Raw genomic sequence first — 20000 nt, forward strand, 5'->3', positions numbered from 1 at the left:
CTTCTTGCAGCTCATGGAAGATTCAGAGCAAGCAGGAAGTCCACTCCCCACTTGCCTTCAGTTGCATTACATAGGGAATAGATTCCTCTCTGCTGAACCATTAGTTTGGCGAGAAAACACCAGATCCCAACAAACGTCAATTTCATCTTGCTAAAATCATAACCATTTCCTAAAATTCAAATAGCTACCGCTATTGTTCTACTGTGACTCATCATTTCTGAGTCACGTTGAATAAAAGCTTATCCTAAATGCTTATCTTAATTTCTCTACTATTAGCCGCGGCTTATACATTGATTTTGCTAAATTTCTTCAGCTATGAGGCTAACACATGGCGTCAGTTAATATGGTATTAATGGTTTTGTGTCTTTTAACTCCACTCCTGTGAAGATTACACAATGCGGCTAATACACAGGAAATCCCTGTAGACACACAGATTGAGATGAGTTCTAGAGCACCTCTGTCTTCCCAGACACAGAATCACGGGTGGAATCTTACCAACGGAGGAGATGTCTGTGAAGTGGTCGTCTCCCTCCTCTGCATGGATCAGGTCATTCTTGCTCTTTTTCACCTTGCCACGTTTTAACACTGAATGACCAAACATGTATGACCACACACACACAAACACACAAATTCACAGACACATAGGTAAGAAAGAGGATGACAGTGCTTTCATTTAGCGACAGACTGACCGATCTGTTTGTGAATATGAATATGTATGAAGGAATGTCTGAGAGTGTATAAACATGAGTGAAGTGGTTAGTGTGTGCATGTGCATGTGCATGTGTGTGTGTGTGTGTGTGTGTGTGTGTGTGTGTGCGCATGTGCATGTGTGTGTGTGTGTGTAACCATCTTTAAACCCTAAGAGTTTTAAACCAACAACTGGCCAACATGTACTACACACATCCATCATGTCCTGAGTCTTTTACTTGAAATTAATTGAGGGGATTTCAGGCCATTTCTGTCTACATCTCAGTAGTCTCGGTGTGTGATTTGATAATGAACAGTAATTAAAGCTTGCTTCCTCATTGGCTGATTTCTGACTAATTATGCAATGCGAATTACACTAATTATAATGCCTATGTACAACATGACAGCCATACCATGTAAAGCTCACATGCTCAGATGAGGAAAGTATGTGTGTGGGTGTGTGGGTGTGTGGGTGTGTGTGTGTGTGTGTGAGTAAATGCAGAATATGTAGATTAGTAACGCACATGCATGACTAAACATTGCTCCCCTGCTGTCCATCGCAACCAACTCACCTTCACACACACACACACACACACACACACACACACACACACACACACACACGCACAACCCTCAGGAAGTCTTACCAAGGGAAACTGGGCTTACAGTTTTTTACAATCACTTTGCTACTATTTTCAGAACCTTGATGTCATTTTTCAAAACTCTAGACACAAAACTCAAAACGGTTATCACTTGTAACACAGGCCCTCTAATGTTCAAAACATTGGATTGTACATTCACATCTTCAAAGAAATCTTGCAATTGCACAATCATTGGTTCAAAAAACAAATTTACTATGAAATACCACTGAAACATAACTATAGATCACCCGCACACAAGCAACCGATAGTTTCATTGTGTCATTGTTCGTACAATCATTAGATATTGTAGAACAAAATAGGTGATACAGGTTTCATTATGGTACTACAGGAACAGTACAGTAAACACATCTCTGTAAAAGTACTGCAGTAGTAGAGAGAATACTACAGACACAGTGGAATCATTGATCAAAGTTTGTAATATATTGATGCAAAACACTACAGTACAATCACAACATAGGTTTATTTGAATTAAAGTAAAAATAATTAGCTATGAAATAGAAAAGAAAAGACAGCCTGATGAAAATATAAAATATAAAAATATATATATTTTTTATATAAAGATATAAAATATTAGGCTACATCCATGGATATTGTAGTCTAATTGGTTCATGCTCCACGCTAATTGGTGACAGTGAATCTCGTTACAGTATCTTGAAACTTTCATGATTTGCAGTAAACATGGAAGATTGTGTGTCTGTTTCGTGTTTCCATACAACTGCATAAGAGTAATGCAACCGTTACTTATCATTTTGAGCAGTTGTATCAATTGATAGTTAGATCATTGTAAGGAAATGAATAGACGCTCATTTGAAATGTAATGTGTGAATTGCCTTTTGAAATAGTAGTACTTTGATGTTAAGTTGTATCATATTGAACAGGTGAGTTTTGTTGAATGAACAAATGATCTAACTTGTACGTGTATTGTATCCAAGCAATTGAGAAAAGGGTTAGAGTTTTGAAAAATTTGCATTTTGATCATTGGTTGTGAGTTTTGTGTCTAGAGTTGTGAAAAATGACATCAAGGTTCTGAAAATAGTAGCAAAGTGATTGTAAAAAACTGTAAAACAGACACACCATCCATCACTTCCTCATGCACTCGTGTAGTTCCACAGCAGTTAGCTGCCGATGGGGTGAGAGGGGGTTGAAGAAGCTCATGAATGTGATCTCAGACCCCACTCTGTGGAGCAGTGGAGCTGAGCTGTGGTCCACTCTCATTAGCAAGTGTCCTAAAGCTCAAAACAGAGGCATCCACACCAGAGCCTTCAGATACCAGCGCTAAAGCTAAGCTAAGCTAAGCTAAGCTAAACCCCAATACAGTCACCAGCGGTGATACATCCCTGTCAGATATAAAAGGGGTCAATTATCATGCCAGTGTGCACACTTAGTCTAGATAACTAGCAGACAGTATATGAGCAGGACCTTCTTCCCACAAGTGTATGAATATGTGTGTGCGTGTATATGTGTGTGTGTTTGTGTGTGTGTGTGTGTGTGTGTGTGTGTGTGTGTGTGTGTGTGTGTGTGTGTATAGAGAGACAGAAAGAGAGACAGTGTGTGTCATGCTAATCCAATTAACTCGCTGCCTTAATCTCTGTAATTAACACTGCTTTCCTCATAGGCCCTAATTGACAGAGATTATGGAGTGGCGATAAGGCACAGCAGCCCTCCGACAGGCCTCTGAGGGGGGAGGAGAGCGTCAATCAAACCTGACGCGTGTGGGAGACAGCAGGGTGCACTCGCAAAGGAGGAGGACAGAGAGAAAGAGAAAGAGAGGTGAAGGGAGAGCGAAGGAGAGAGAGAGAGAGGGAAGAACAGAGGAAGAGAGGCAAAGAGAAGGGGAATGGGAGAGAGAGAGGGAAGAACAGAGGAAGAGAGGCAAAGAGAGAGAGAAAGGAAGAGAGAGAAAGTGAGTGTGAAGGAGGAGGGCAGAGAAAAATAGGAAGAGGTGAAGGGAGAGGAAAGGGTAGAGGGAGAAGCGGAGAGAGAGAGGGAATAACAGAGGAAGAAAAGCAAAGGAAGAAGGAATGGGAGAGAGAAGGGAAGAGAGAGTGAAGAACAGAGGAAGAAAGGCATAGGGAGAGAGAAGGGACAAGAGAGAAAGTGAGGGAGGAAGGAGGAGTATGGAGCAAAGGAGGAGGGTAGACAGAAAGAGTAAGAGAGGCAAAGGGAGAGGGAAGTGGGGGAGGGAGAGAAGAACAGAGGAAGAGAAGCAAAGAGAGGGGGAATGGGGAGAGAGAAGGGGTGAGAGAGAGAGGGGAGAACAGAGAAAGAGAGACATAGGGAGAGAGAAATGGAGAGAGAGAAATTGAGTGAAAAAGGAGTGTGGAGCAAAGGAGGAGGGCAGAGAGAAAGAGTAAAAGAGGCAAAGGGAGAGGGAAGGGGGGGAGAAGAACAGAGGAAGAGAGGCAAATGGAGAGGGAAGGGAAGAGAGAAGAACAGAGGAAGAGAGGCAAAGGGAGAGGGAGGGGAAGAGAGAGAAAGTGAGAGAGTGAGGAAGGAAGAGTGTGGAAGGAGGGACAAAGAGGGAAATGAAGAGTAATGAGAAGACGCCTCAGTGGGGAAGAGCACTCCATGCCAGTGCCACCACTGACCACCTTCCTCATGAAACTTCATTCTACAACCTGTCACTGGAAACTGGGACATGCTGTTGGACAATAGAACCTTCATTGCTTGTGATGATGTGGAAGCCAGACAAGAGCGTAGTGTCTTCCCCAGGTGAAACAGGATCATACCACATTCATGGCCATGGATTTTGGACCGATTTTGAGCTCAAATGAGCGTTTGTCGATGGCAAAATCGGATGATGTGATTGGATGTTTGAGAGGTGACGGCACTTATGGTACCTCCCGCGGGCATGGCTTACGATAGGTTACTATGGTAACCCAGCCCGGGTCACGCTTTGTCCTCTTTTCACCTGGGTTGTTCTGTTTCCTCTTGTACCACGCACCATCCAGAGCAGACTTCTCTTCTGCGTTCTGGTCCTCTTCGGCCAGCAGCACCTCCTCTGGGGTGGGACACAGAAACACAACAGCTGTCAGAGAGACGACTGCACACACACAACAGACACACACACAACAGACACACACACACACACACACACACACACACACACACACACACACACACACACACACACACACACACACACACACACACACACACACACACACACACACACACACACACACACACACACACACACACACACACACACACACACACACACACACACACACACACACACACACACACACACACACACACACACACACACACACACACACTCTCTCTGTCTCATTCTCTCTCACACACACATTCATTCATTATATAAACATGCCAGATTGCCAAAGCACCAAAATACATTTCTCTTTCTTTTGTCCCCATACCTCTTTTATACCCTTTCACATATATACATACATGTAGTGTTGTTCATAGTTCATGGGTAGTGCAGCATTAAACCCATTCACATAAAAATAAAGAACAGGCTGGACATGCCTTTAACAGACAGTGGCTGAGGATTATCCTTATCGTATTGACAGGTGGACTAAGGCTCAATAACATGTACTCAGGGTTGATTATCCTCAGCTTTCACCACATCTGAGCTCTTTTACTGAGCCGTGCTATCGAGCCGCCCGCACACACTTAATGGCCTGCTAATGATCTTGGTGAAAAGGGCTTGCGGGAGATTGTGGCGGAGGGGTGTGAAGGGTTGTGTAAAGGGTCAGAGGTGAGAGGTCAAAGGTGAGCCTGACCGGCTTTGCAGATCCACTCCAGGTAGCCCGTCAGCTCTCGCTCGATCTGCTGCTGCCGCCGCAGCTTCAGGAACTCCCGGCGCTTCTCCACACGCTCCCTCTCTTTGGCAAACTCCCTGTGGTGAACACACACACACACACACACACACACACACACACACACACACACACACACACACACACACACACAAGCACACAAGCACACAAGCACACACACACACACACACACACACACACACAAACACACACACACACACACACACACACACACACACACACACACACACACACACACAAAGAATGATTCCAGAGTACTTGCCATGAAATGTATTAACGACTATTCAAGAACCTCATCTCCTTATGGATTGTATTTCCTGTTTTCCTACAGTCAGAAACCATCGACCTCTGGACATCCTGGTTCCTCAGATACACCATCTTCCAGCCAGTGTCATTTACTAATCTAAGTCATGAGGCTTGTGACTTTGTGATGAAATCTGTTTGCAACACTCTGGGGCTGCTTACATCTCTGCAGGAATTCAAGGGCTTGAAACTGTTTTTCCCATCAGGCACTAAGACCAGTGAGGGCAAAGTCAGACAGAAACAAAAAAAAAAGTCAACTCTCTGAACAATTCAAATGACCCCGTATCTCCACGCCCTTGCTATGCCCAATCTTGAATTAGTGATAATGATTCGCACTCAAAGGAAGTCCAATACGGCCTCAGAGGGCGACATCAATGACCTCCTCTTCAAATGATTCTGGGCGGTGAGTGCTGAATCATGCAGACGGATCTGAGCGGAGAGGTGAAGCCCTTCATGAGGTCAGTGGGCTGGTGTCCCTGCAGCCCTCACCGGCTCTCTCTGATCACCACGTGAGTCTCCGACTTCCCCTCAGGACTCCGAGTGTGACCTTTCACATCAAACCGCACGTATGCGTACACATGGACACACACACACACACACACACATATACACAACCATTCACACACATGCACACACTCTCAGACAAACACACACACACGCATGCACATACACAATCATTTACAAACATGCACACACACACTCTCTCACTCACTCACTCACTCACTCACTCACTCACTCACTCACTCACTCACTCACTCACTCACTCACTCACTCACTCACTCACTCACACACTCACACACACACACACACACACACACACACACACACACACACACACACACACACACACACACACACACACACACACACACACACACACACACACATACATAGTCTCTCAAATATGCACACTTGTGCAGACAAACACACACACACACACACACACACACACACACACTTGACTGAAAGGGTCTGCACCCCAAGGCAGAAACTACAGAGAAAGGGTGGCTTGGTAAGTGACCTGACCTCCCAGGAGAGAAATCCATTGGGAAAACAAATCTAAAATGCAGGGAGTGTGAAAGGGCTAAAAGGGAAGCATGCGTGTAAGCCAAACAAGCTTGAGGACTGGCCAAAACACATATATATGCACATGTGTACCCTATAGATATAGATAAGACACACACACACACACACACACACACACACACACACACGATGCAGGGGCCAGTTCTAAGGAGAACAAGATATCAAAGATATCTCCAGCAACAGAGGAGACATGAAAGCGTGTGAGAGCGTGACCATATACGGGCAGCCCTCACGAGGCCGGCACCAGTACAGGAGCACCGAGACACGGGCAGCACAGAGGCTGATCAAAGCCAAACGCACGCAGAGTTCTACTGTGAAGCTGGCACAGCGGCAGCACCGCCATCACCACCACACTATTCAATTTACCATTTAAAAGCCCCACAGTAGCAGCCAAGCCTCCTTTCCCTTATCACCAACACACACACACACACACACACACACACACACACACACACACACACACACACACACACACACACACACACACACACACACACACACACACACACACACACACACACACACACACACACACACACACACACACTCAAACACGCACACACACACACACAACACTCAAAGAAACTTTTAAGGAAAACTGTAATTAAAAGTCCACCTGGGAGTCTGGCCCTTTGAGACCGTCCTTGAGAATGAGGTAAAGTGGGCGAGGGGGTGATTGGAGAGTCGGAAAAAGCAGCGCTCCCGCAATCCCGTCAGAAGGCGGGAGGAGGAAGACGGGCGGGGATGGAGGAGGAAGACGGGCGGGGATAAGCCACACGACGCCGTTCTAATCAAAACCACAGCGGAGCCCGGAAGGAGAGAGGAGCGTCGGGGATGCAAAACGAGGGAATGAGCGGACGCCGAGATGAAGAGGGGGGGAGAAACACGCAGGGCTTTTTTTTACAGGCAATTCTCTCCACAGGGGCCAAGGGGAATGGAGAGGGCCATTTCAGACATGGGCGGCAAAATGGACTTCCAGCAGTTACCGAGGCGCGCATCGGAATTCAATATGTTCCTGCGGAATACAATTATTTGCTGTAATGTAACATCACGGCAGACTACTGTTTAATGGCGGCATTAAGGCCGGCAGCTCCATATCTGGATCATCACAGAGGTCTTGTGTGACTGAGGGACCTTGGCTAAAACTGCGACATACAAGATGTACGAAATCTAGAGCTCTCTAACGACACCAAGGCTGAGAAGTCATGTAGAGAGAAGCACTGACAAAGACTGGGACTGGAACTGAATACGACAGAACATGCTAAATTCATTTCAGCAGAGATATAGACATACAGTAACACAAACACTGCTTTCTGTCTTTAATGGCAGAGAAATACAACAATGCACAAAAATCACTGTACAGTGTATGTGTGTTTGTGTGTGTGTGTGTGTGTGTGTGTGTGTAGGTCTACAAGCACACAAAGGGGGAGTGTATCCTGACAACGACCGTGGCTCACTGGCCTTAATGAATTTAAATTGGCTTCTTGCAGCCCAGAAGTGAACCTCCGCAACCTGTGAGCCAACTGAGCTATTGAAGTGAAGCGGCCATTTCATTACGGTAATGCTGCTCTCAATGCATATGTCTTTAAGGAGAGGCTTTTCCTCACAGTCAAAAGATGCTTTCAGGTTCATTGAACAGTGAGTGTGTCCACCCCCCGCACAGACCCTGTGTGTGTTTGTCTGTTTGTGTGTGTGTGTGTGTGTGTGTGTGTGTGTGTGTGGTATTAGTAGTGCAGTCATCATCTGGGCTTGGCTAATGGAAATGGATGGTCTGAGAGTAGACCTGGCACTGTGCTATACATCTCTCCAGAGCCTCAGGCAGAGTGGAGCAGTGGGTGGTTAGTGCGTGGGTTTCTAAGAGAGAGAGCGAGTGTGTGTGTGTGTGTGTGTGTGTGTGTGTGTATTTGTGTGGGCTGAGGGGCTGGGGAATGTGTGGTCTGTTCATATGGCCACTTTAGGGGAGACTGAGAAATGACAAATGTATACCAAAAGGGCGGGATTGTATTGTACACAACTGTGTACGCTCCATACATTCACCTACAGTATGTGTATGTTGTATACATTCACTTAAGCACATTTTTCAAGTGGTAAAGAATAATGAGAAAAAAGAATCTAAATTCCGAAACAGAGATGGGAAAGGCAGGTTGGACACAGAGACGCTCAGCCTCACCCTGACAGGACACCCAGCACCAGATTGAGCATGAAGAAGGAGCCGATGATGATGAGCGGGACGAAGTACAGCCAGTTCCACGTGTTCCCCGACGAATCGTTGGCCTGGGAGAGAGAGAAGGAGAACAGGTGAGAGTCTGGAGGACGAACACATGTTGTGGCCGCTGCTTTTGTGTCTGAGGTTGAAATGGCTCAGTCTGGAGATCCACATGTGATCTTGTGAAAGCCATGCCGCATCAAATGAAATGATGATATACTGACTCACTACTTGGAAAGATGATGTGATATTTCAACATTATTATTAACAGACTTCCATCACATTTATCTACGGAAAAGGTCATCAACAATCTACATTTAAATGTGAGAATTGCAATATTGAGTTTTTCTCCATGTCCATTATAGTGGCATTTAAGAGATATTCTGCAACAGATAACATATTAGCCTTAACATCATTGCCTGTATTGTATGTCTGCTCTTTACTGCAGATTAATTGCATTCATAGTTGAGGGTGACTTTGTATTTAAAGATCAGACAGTCTACTCTCTCTTTGTCCTAAACGGTTCTAAACTGTTAAAGTGAATGAAAGCCTATCCTTTTCAAACACCATATGTGCAAACCATCTGACATTATGACATTATGACTTGAGACATTTTATATTAACCAGAAATGCCTAATTAAGTTTAAATGTTTTGTACATGCAAATCTAAATGTGAAATCTTAACTTCATTTGCAGGATGGAGGGAAAATCCCTCATTACATGGAGCCAGCCCAGTCATTTCAAACACTAATTAGGTAGGACATATGGCTTCATCCAAATTAAACCAGATGGAATATAAACTCAGAGGCAGTCATTAGGTACTGCACCACACAAAACTACTAAATAGCACATAAGAAACAACCCTAACTGAAATAAAAGGCACTAGAAAAGACTGATAAGTGACAGGGCGATAAGTCACTTAGCAGACTGAGCAGTAGTGAAATAAACATAAAGTACACACACAGCAACAGCTCTGCCACTTTATCAAAAGCAAACTTAACTTTGGTTTGCCTTCTTAATGTCTTACTTTCGCTTTTTCCACTTCGTCCACTTTGGAAGAATTTAAGTGCTTTTGAAGTCCTGCTCTCCATTATATCCCTGTTTAATATTTTCTTATCAAGAGCTGCATCATTGCTTGATCACAAAACTTTTAAATGCTTTTAACGTCATCATCTATTGACTCCATTAAACTGTGCTTGTGATTGAATCACATTGTTCAGTGGCAAGCGGTGATGAGCGCCGTTTAACTGCTGAAAGGAAAGTTTAGCAAATTCCATGTAATTGAGCAAGGCACAGCGTGTGCTTTCTACGGACAGTCAAAGTGGATATTGATGATACCTTCACACATCTACCCCTGAGTGTTTATGAGTATTAAAGGGTTTCTTGCAGGTCTCAGATCAGTCTTAAAGCCAGTTTAATGTTACATGAGAGGATCAAACAAGAATGGTATGCCATGGAACAGAGCTTGCGTATTTTCAAAGGCTAATTTCAAAGGCTACGTAATTAAACCAACATGAGTCAGAGTCTGGCTTGGAATCATACAGCAGAAGGATGCACTCTCTGCATATATAGATATACAGTATATGACTGTGCCCATGGAATACATTACATATGATAATTAATTACTCTACACCACAGTGTCATAGCAGATGACAGTGCCACAAAAGTACCTGTAGATTGAGATTAATTAAGTCGCTATAATTAAGTCTGGTTTCAGAGTAGCTTCCAGATTTTGAAATGACTGCCGTGCCGTAGCTGAGACCATATTCATCGAGCACAAGACCTGCGCTGCTCTACATACAGTAGGCTAATCTCCCCTGTGATGGAGATCCCATTGATTGTGCGCTAACTCAGCCTGAGCAATCAAGCAATGGAGCGAGAGACGAAGAGTAGGAGGTGGTGGAGGAGGAGGTGGAGGAGGTGGTGGAGGAGGGGTGAGGGAGGAGGGAGGAGGGAGGAGGTTGGTCTGGGAGAAGGGAGGAAAGGAAAAGTCCAGATGCACATCGTTCTTAATGTTCCTAATTAAACTGGAAACAGCGTCATGGAACATAGGGGAGAGGGAAAATGGCAAAGAGACACACAGAAATCAATCCATGAACACACACACACACACACACACACACACACACACACACACACTCTCTCTCTCTCTCTCTCTCTCTCACACACACACACACACACATAAGCACAAGAGATCACATATAGAGACACACATACTGTATATGCGCACACGCTTATGCAAATAAGGGACAGATGAACACACACTAACACACACACACACACACACACACACACACACACACACACACGCACACACACGCACACACGCACACTTCCGTATATACAGTACGCTGCTCGGCTCTTGGGCACTCTGAGAGGGAACCCCGCTTGCACAGCACGGCTTAATAAAGCCTTCCTTAGTGTCATGGGACCGAGACAGCGGGAAAGCGCCGCTTTCTGAGCCGTTCCCCCGTTATTCTAATTATACACAGCACAACTGTCAACATCCCCCCTCCATTCAACAGGGAATTATGCGCCCGCCTCTGCCCGGGGAGGAACGCATATACACAAGACAGACCCGGGCACCAACGCACACCCCCAAACACTGCACTATCTCAAGGGCTTCTGCATCGACATGCAGGGAGACGGTTTCGCAAAACCAAGGAAAACAACAGACCGACGTGTAGTGGATGCACAAACAAACAGAGAAGATAAAGGTGATTTTCTTTCTCGTCTCAAAGCTTGTGGAAGATGCACTATCTTGGTGATTAGTGAGTCTAGAAATAATGTCTGTGGGGGGAAAGACTCAAAGTAGGTTCAAACAATCTGGTCTGCGCTTCAATAAGCCAACATTCTCAGATTCACAGAGTCACTGATTGGCACAGCAATAATCTGGCAATAATCTGTGTACACTCCCAGCTGATGCCATTTCTCTCTAACACACAATACACACACACACACACACACACACACACACACACACACACACACACACACACACACACACACACACACACACACACACACACACACACACACACACACACACACACACACACACACACACACACACACACACACACACACACACACACAGTCACATTGTAAATGACAAGTCATCAACAGTGGTCAAGGGGAGAGAGAAAAAAAAATCTCATTTGAGAAGCCACCAAACAACAAAGTGAGCCTGACATCTATTACTCTGTGGCCATTCCTTCCCCCTCGGTATTTAATCCCTCTTTCTCCCAAGATTGGGGACCATGAAGGAAACAGGAGTGGGAGTGGAAGATAAAGCCAGAGAGTGAGAGAGAGAGAGAGAAAAAGAGAAAGAAAAAGGGAGGGAGAGAAAATAATAAAGATTTTTTGAAAAAGCAATATTGTGTGGCGCATCCAGAGTTGACTTAACTGCGCCGCCATCTGAGCATTCATTTATCAGTCGAGCAGCTGACAGACCTGCCCAACTGAGATCTGGCCCACAATTGTATGTAAATACGGTCTGGCTAGACTGGTCCTTGAAAAAAGAGATAGAAAGTCAGGGAGAGAGAGACGGGGAGTGTGAGAGAGAGGGAGAGAGAGAAAGACTGTGAGCGAGAGAGAGAGAGAGAGAGAGAGAGAGACAGAGAGAGAGAGAAGCATAAATGGAGGCTGAAGGTGACTGCTTCGATTGGCAGCTGCAAATCATCCATCGAACAAGGTGAGCCTGTGTTGACAGAGGAGCATTTGTGGGCGGTTTAATGTATTTTGTGTGAAAAGAGCCAAGATCAAGCCAAGGGTGGCGAGCTTGTTACATCGGGGGATTTGAAGATTTCCTCCACACATCCATCATCAGGGACTTGAGCCAACTCAAAAATCACGCAATTTCCTTCAACCTCGGAACAATCTGACGCTGAAACGGCAGCATTTGTTCCCGTCTTAGATCTGGCCCCAATGCAAGGTCACATGTAGGCACACTGCTGACAACCCACATAATGTGCTCACAGTGAGGATTTGAAAATGGCCCGACACCATGACAGTCACACAATGTGTGACATACAGTAGCTAGACTGGTGTAGCACAATGCCAAGGGTTCATCTTTTGCCCTCACAGATGATAGCAACCCTCTCTCCCGCCATCCTCCCTTCCACTGCCACTCCAATTAGCCACGTCTGAGGGAGAGGAGGCGGCGGGAGGGGTAGGAAAAGAGAACGGAAGAAATGATTCAGCGCTGTGTGACGCCCAATATAATCACCCACTCCCCTCCCTCCCTCTCTCCCTCCATCTCCATCTCTTTCTCTCATTCACTCCCTCTCCCTCACTTTCCCTCCCTGCTACACATTCTCTCTCTCTCTCTATCCCTCTCTCTTCCTCTCTCTCTCTCTCTCTCTGTCAACCCCGTCGGGCTATTTTTAAGAATGTTTAATGAGAGCTGTGATTGGCCTGACAGCACAGGACGCCACAGAGACGGGATCAAGGTTCACCGAGACTCTGTGACTCAGACTCGGAGCCCGGTAACGAGGGCGCTGGGAGGGAGGGAGGGAGGGAGGGAGGGAGGGAGGGAGGGAGAGGGGTGGCAGAAGGAGGTGGGGCGGGCCAGTGCACATTACGGACCAGTGCGTCCTTACGCTGCTCACAGTCAGACAGACAGACACACAGACAAGCGTGTGCAGACAATCTGGATAAGGTGTCTGTCCGCCATACTGTGTAAACTGGCTAACACTTGTGCCCTGAGTTTACACAGACACAGACTGTGTGTGTGTGTGTGTGTGTCTGTCTGTCTGTCTGTCTGTCTGTGTGTGTGTGTGTGTGTGTGCGAGTGTGTGTGCTTTGGCTCGGGAGTCGGGAGCTTGTGACAAAACTCAACACAAACAGATGAGTGCCCCTGCTCTTCTGATTTGGAGAGACAAGCACATCCACAATCAATTCTACCCAGACGTACAGCTGACTCGGTCTACCACACTACTCTTCCACAGGCAAACATCACTCCATGAACAGATGAGTTTTTCAGGTTGTTGAAAAGAGCCGAAATACAGGACAGTGTGTTTTCGACAATTACTGTACCTCACAAAGAGACAGGGGTCTCCATTTCAAAGGCAAACTGAAAAATACACCATTTACTGTAAGCTGACATCAAAGAACCTGAGTACATGTAAAACCATAGCCCACCCACTGAGATACCCAGTTGGCTATAATCACACAGCTTCTTCAAAACATGTACATGTATGTCCCTAGTTTGCATGATAATAGGTGTGAATCTCAAGCCAAAAGGGTCATGGTTAAAAGTTCAACTATCTGTATACTGGACTTTCTTTACGATACCTGCAAAAAAAAAAAATTATTGTCTGTGCAAAACAAATCAAATTTATGGTACCATAAAGACATTTTGCTTTTGGAGATATAGAGGGAGCGAGGAGATGAGCCATTTCTTTGCAAACACTACTACAAGATCATTCCTCAGCCACAGGCCTGGGTTCCTGAGGGTCTTTGCTAGTCACAGTCACCTAGATACAGCCTCCTATCAACGTCACCCGCCACCAGTAAATCTTGACCAGGTTGCCATGGTGCCCTAACCCAGTGTTTCCCAACCTTTTTTCCAAGTTTTATTCATTTGGATTACAAAGTTATGATTATCCAATTGGGTGTGTTATCAGGATTATACATTTAATGTGCGCAAATATAATTTTGGTAATCTCACAACCTCAGCCCAGGCAACATTGTGCGGACCCCCTGCAATCTCTGGTGGCCCCTATTTGGGTCCAGACCCTAGGTTGGGAACCACTGCTCTAAGCTACTACACCAGCAAGGAAGTTACTTTATAGCAGCCCCTCCCACACACACACACACACACACACACACACAAAATATAAAATTTAAAAAACAGCCGAAGCCACACTCTCTCCCCAGATTTTCCATTTCACTGGAAATATTAAAACCATGGATCCGTGGAAGCCGAGACTCCAAGGCATGTCTCTTCCCACTTCACCTGTTTGTGTTTGTCTGATTAAAGGAGTTATGGTCTGCGCCGTCGACAGACTACAGCATTCACAACACAATAAATGACACGGCTGTGGTAATTAGGGTGGAAATCTATTAATCCTGGCCATGGAGGAGGTGTAATAAAATCAGCTGGCATGAAATGAAGATGGTTAGCTTATTAGCAAAGAGCTCCTCCCCTCACTTCCATCTGAAGCTGGATTCTTATGGCGAGAGTCAGGTGGCTCAGTCTGGTCTCAGAACTAGAGACCAGCTAGTTTAGCTGTGAATGTTAGTCAGTGGCTTTAGATATCAAATAAAATCAGGCTTGTTGGCCATGTATACTTGCGTATACAAGGAATTTGGTCTCTGCATTTATCCCATCTGTGAATTAGTGAACACACAGCACACAGTGAACACACAGTGAGGTGAAGCACACACTGACCCCGATTAGTGAACTGCCTTCATACAGTGGCGCTTGGGAAGCAGTGAGGGGTTAGGTGCCTTGCTCATGGGCACTTCAGCCGTGGACTGATCAGGGATCGTACCGGCAATCCTCCGGTTACAAGCTCGAAGCCCTAACCAGTAGGCCACGGCTGCCCCGTGGTGTTACTGCATTTCACATTCATATGCATGCACTGAGCAGATGCCTGTTTCCACAGCCCTTTTGAAGACATGGATGTGAATGTTCAGTGATATCAAAAAACATGATAGGAGCACTGACATACTGTATGCAAAGCATAGGGAACACAAGCATAGGTTTTGCAATCAGCACTGTTAAATTCACTAAAGATTCTATCAGTGGTTTTGAATCATCACAAGTAGAATGTTTTGGAGCAACTAAGAATATAGAATCTTCTGAGCACAGGTAAAAGTCAGTTTGAGAGAGAGCTTTCTGCTGGAGATTTTACACAGATTCATTGATTTACCTGCCTTCATAATTTCTTGATAGCAATTATTCGCTTTCCTTAACTATTATCCCAAAAAAAGGAGGAGTCTACTTTTATAACACCTTTAGACTAAACAGAAGGCAGACTTCACTTGCTACCGGATCTATCGACACTTGGCCATGGTCAAGATTGAGTCTGAGAAAGAAAGAAGACTGAATAGGCAAGTGTAATTTGGGTTTAGGGCCAAGATGAACAAGATAAGCCACTCAGCTAACTTTACAGCTGAAGGGGACAGCACTAAGAGCAGGATAGAAGAGAGGGACGGATCTCCTAAAGATCTCCAGGAGAGAATGCGGACTGCTCTGCGGGCTTTTCAAGGGGGGCGCAAGCCTCGCTGGCTGAGTGGCTGGAGACAAAACCGCTTGGAACCTCTAAACATGGAGGACATTCGGGCTGGGGAGGATCTTCAGATTCAGGCCAGAGAGAACCTCCCTGACACTAAGGAGAGAGAGGAACTCCATGAGACTCAAGTTGGAGAGGATCTCCATGAGACTCAGGACAGAGAGCATCTCCATGAGACTCAGGACAGAGAGGATCTCCATGAGACTCAAGTTGGAGAGGATCTCCATGAGACTCAGGACAGAGAGGATCTCCATGAGACTCAGACAGCAGAAGAGCTCCATGAATCAGCAAGTAAGAATGAAATTAGCATAGACCTTAAACTGTTCATTTAAGTCCAATTCCAAGTGCTTTAATTTGTCATAGTTATAAAAGCTATGTAATCAATGAGAAACTGGTTTCACTTCACTTCTGGGCCAGAGAGTAGATACAGAGGAAGACAGTAGAAATAGCAGCAGTAGTAATAATGTGATATGAATAACAACAACTACAGTAACAAAACTAGAATTAATGTCTTCGGTTAACACCATAAAGTGCAAAATCATGCCCACAGTTAACCTATTTCAAACCTCTTCAAACAGGCTGGGTTATGACCTATGGCCAGATGTGGCAAGCAATGGCCCAGCAAGGTGACTCTGTCAACTGCAGAGAGGACCTCCATGCCACTCAGGCCAGGGAGGATATTGAACCTGCTGAACCAGCAAGTACGAATGCAAATAGCAAAGATCTTTAACTGCAACTTCATGCACTCAGTTAACTTCTTGTGTGAATAGATAGCATTGACCATACACTAATACTTCATGCACTCAGTTCACTTTTTGTGTGAATAGATAGCATTGACCATACACTGCTAATTGATGTCTAAAATGACACTCTTTCAAACCTCTTCAAACAGGCTGGGTTATGAAATATGGCCAGATGTGGCACAAAATGGCCCAGCAAGATGGCCCTGTCCTCCACAGAGAGGATCTCCATGCTACTCAGGCCGGAGAGGATCTCCAGGCTATTGAACCAGCAAGTAAGAACGAAAAGAGTACGGACCATAAATATGCAAATTCATGTCCTTAGTTGACTTTTTGTGTGAATTACATACTGCAGTAGACCATAAACTCCTGATTTATGTCTAACATTAACCTTTTTCAACCCTTTTCTAAAAGGCTTGCCAGATGTGGCAAAAAATAGTCCAGTAGATGGCCCTGCCTTCTAAAAGATACTCATAATGAACTGTAAGTAAAAGTTGACAGCAATTATATACATTTACATGTATAGTGACACAAATGAATGGATACAACACAAATGCATGATTACAATGTATGTCTTGCAGCATTCTCCACAGGTCTGGAAGAAGACCTGGCATCTTTCACAATTCTGAAGTGAACAGCCAAGAAATTGGCCACTGAAGCTACCATCTTCTTCAAGTATTCAGCTTCCATCAAACAGCTGAAATGACCATTATATTACATTGTCATTATTTTTATTGTTAAAACGTTTCTTGATTATTATATTGATAATTCCTAAAAATTCTACATCAAATAAATATTTTAAATATTTCAATGGATGATACTGGCTTTTTGAACGTGTGTGTGTGTGTGTGTGTGTGTGTGTGTGTGTGTGTGTGTGTGTGTGTGTGTCTGCAATCACAAGCTACAACTGTGCCACTTCAAAGTAACTGACGCGTATGAAGGTTGGACATGTATGATGGTTAGATCATGAATTCTGCATATCATGTCCATTAAGTCTGTGATTGGCTATCAGATGGAGCCACTACACCCAGACACTCATAGCACTCATAGCACTACTAAAGACAATTGCACTCATTCATGCACTTATTACACTCATGTGTGCACTTATTGTGGTTTTTAATTTGTTGTTCTTGCTAGAATTGCTCTTAAAAGCTTGAATGTTTTTACCATGTAAGTCACTTTGGTTAAAAAGCGTCAGCCAAATGTAATGTAATGTAATGTAATGTAATGTAATGTAATGTAATGTAATGTAATGACACTGGCTGTGAAAGTAAAGCCTCCCCACACCAACTTTATTCAGCAGAACAGAAATGGGATAGATTATCGTGACACTCCATTCTGATCAACCCCAGTGATGCTAATATTCTCATGCATGTTTCTAATGGTGAATTTGCTCGAGTCCATCGGCAATATTGTGAGGGTCGCAATATTTATGGCTTGATCAGACAGAGACAGACAGAGACAGACACACACACACACACACACACACACACACACACACACACACAAACACACACACACACACACACACACACACACACACACACACACACACACACACACACACACACACACACACACACACACACACACACACACACACACACACACACACACACACACACACACACACACACACACACACACACACACACACACACGACAGCATGACATGTGTCCAGGATTTCCTTCACCAATTCTTCACCAAAGATATGTTACTGTATGTTATAAATAAAATAATTTGGAATAAAACAGGCCTCGAACCGACTATTTACAGTACAACACAAAATAACCACAGCTGGTTGCCTACACACCAGTGCTTTCATAGGAGATCAAAGCATGGAGTCTGAGGAGGGAACAGAGGGTTGTACAATGATGGCCCAACCAGCAGATCTAAATGTCACAGTGGCAGGGCAGTCAAGGTAGTGCCACAATAAATCTGCCTTTAAAGCCCTCTAGAAGTGTATTAGGGACTGAGAGAGAGGCCACAACCAGTTAGTGCCCTGGGTAAAGCACCAGGCTACAGACACTTCATGCCCATTAGGGAGCTGGTTCAATAAGGACCAAGGCTGAGCCACTTGGCAAGCGAGGGTCACAGGGAGGTAAATGAAAGTCCAAACTAAACATTCAAAAAGGTCTGAGTCATCTCCACTGGCCATCCAAAAAACAGCCAATACTACACCGGCTACACCCGTCGCACAATCGAAGAGCTCCGTTCACTGAGTGTAAAAATAGATTCAGAAGACTAATTAACTATTTTTTTTCAAATGTATGTGCGCCTCCATCACATCTTCGTTTTAATCATGTGCTTTTCGTGTCATCTTCGTCATTGCTGAACTGGAACGGTGAGGTGTTAAGAACACAGTCATGGACTGAATATCTTTAGAGAGAAAAATAAACATACAAAACAAGTGCATTTCTTACCTCTACTGCAAGTGTCTACAACTCTACATGAATAAATGTAAATGCTCAGATAACAGACAGGAGATTAGGGCAGCAGGAATAAAGCACAGAAGCACCTGGTCCTCGACCCTGGAAACTAAAGAGGTTTCAAACATGATACCGATCAATAATGTGGGTCTTTGAAGATAATACCCACAATGCACTGCAGGTCAATTTTTCATCTATTATGAATTATTATGCAACGCTGTGTGAACATACGGCCTGACTCATAATTCATCCTTCACTTCTACATGGGGTGAGGGAGGAATATAGATCTCTATGGCATGTGACTGTTGCCGTGATGAAGGCATTGCGATGCATAACCTGCTCTGCATCTGATCCAGCGGGGTTGAATAATGCCCGAGAAATGCTGCACACTCTCTGATCATTTCACGAATCAGCCATCATGCATTTGGATTTTACCACTGGCTCTCTCTCTCTCCCTCTCTCTTTCTCTCTCACTTTCTTGCTCTCTCTCTCTCTCTCTCTCTCTCTCTCTCTCCCTCTTGCTCTTTCCCTGCTCTCTCCTCCCCCGCAAACAGGATTTTTGATGGACTGCACAGAGCCATGTCAGAGTGGGCAAGCGATGCATGAAAATCAAGGCAGGCACACACGCGCACACACACAAACACACGCACACGCACACACACACAGCCTAACACTCTGATGAATATGACCTGCAGCAGGGCAGAGATTAGACCAAAACCCCCTCATTTTTAAAAAACAGATCATAAACAAATATTCAACTTTAAAAGACCTTTCTGATGACCACTTACAAAAAAACTGCAAGCAAGCCCATTTAATTGTTTGCAACCTCCCTTACAGCA

At 44.7% G+C, this 20000-nt stretch overlaps 2 protein-coding genes across 3 annotated transcripts in view; one reads left to right on the forward strand and one right to left on the reverse strand.

The window, feature by feature from the left end:
- Positions 1 to 20000, reverse strand: part of cacna1bb (calcium channel, voltage-dependent, N type, alpha 1B subunit, b) — a 148778-nt gene that overhangs the window by 66791 nt on the left and 61987 nt on the right. The window contains exons 10-13 of the mRNA XM_062554103.1: positions 8715 to 8818; positions 5099 to 5214; positions 4294 to 4350; positions 496 to 585 (exon numbers count right to left, since the gene is read on the reverse strand). Of these exons, the coding sequence (XP_062410087.1) occupies positions 496 to 585; positions 4294 to 4350; positions 5099 to 5214; positions 8715 to 8818 (367 nt within the window). The remainder of the gene's footprint in view (positions 1 to 495; positions 586 to 4293; positions 4351 to 5098; positions 5215 to 8714; positions 8819 to 20000) is intronic.
- On the forward strand, positions 15574 to 17462 carry LOC134100720 (high mobility group nucleosome-binding domain-containing protein 5-like). 2 transcript variants are annotated; one of them, XM_062554104.1, is made up of 5 exons: positions 15574 to 16282; positions 16570 to 16692; positions 16884 to 17021; positions 17146 to 17214; positions 17313 to 17462. In XM_062554104.1, the coding sequence occupies exons 1-4, from the start codon at positions 15838 to 15840 to the stop codon at positions 17193 to 17195; spliced, it is 756 nt and encodes a 251-aa protein (XP_062410088.1). In that variant the 5' UTR covers positions 15574 to 15837; the 3' UTR covers positions 17196 to 17214; positions 17313 to 17462. The 2 variants fall into 2 exon arrangements, with proteins under 2 accessions (XP_062410088.1, XP_062410089.1); XM_062554105.1 differs by having other exon boundaries at positions 16884 to 17006.

Source organism: Sardina pilchardus, chromosome 14 (assembly GCF_963854185.1).
Source record: "Sardina pilchardus chromosome 14, fSarPil1.1, whole genome shotgun sequence".
NCBI lineage: Eukaryota > Metazoa > Chordata > Actinopteri > Clupeiformes > Clupeidae > Sardina > Sardina pilchardus.

Excerpts from the sequence above, each read along its gene's own strand:
- LOC134100720 (XM_062554104.1), top strand. The coding sequence starts at position 15,838 with ATGAACAAGATAAGCCACTCAGCTAACTTTACAGCTGAAGGGGACAGC. Across the intron at positions 16,283-16,569 it reads AGAGCTCCATGAATCAGCAA|GCTGGGTTATGACCTATGGC; the intron begins GTAAGAATGAAA and ends CTCTTCAAACAG. Across the intron at positions 16,693-16,883 it reads TGAACCTGCTGAACCAGCAA|GCTGGGTTATGAAATATGGC; the intron begins GTACGAATGCAA and ends CTCTTCAAACAG.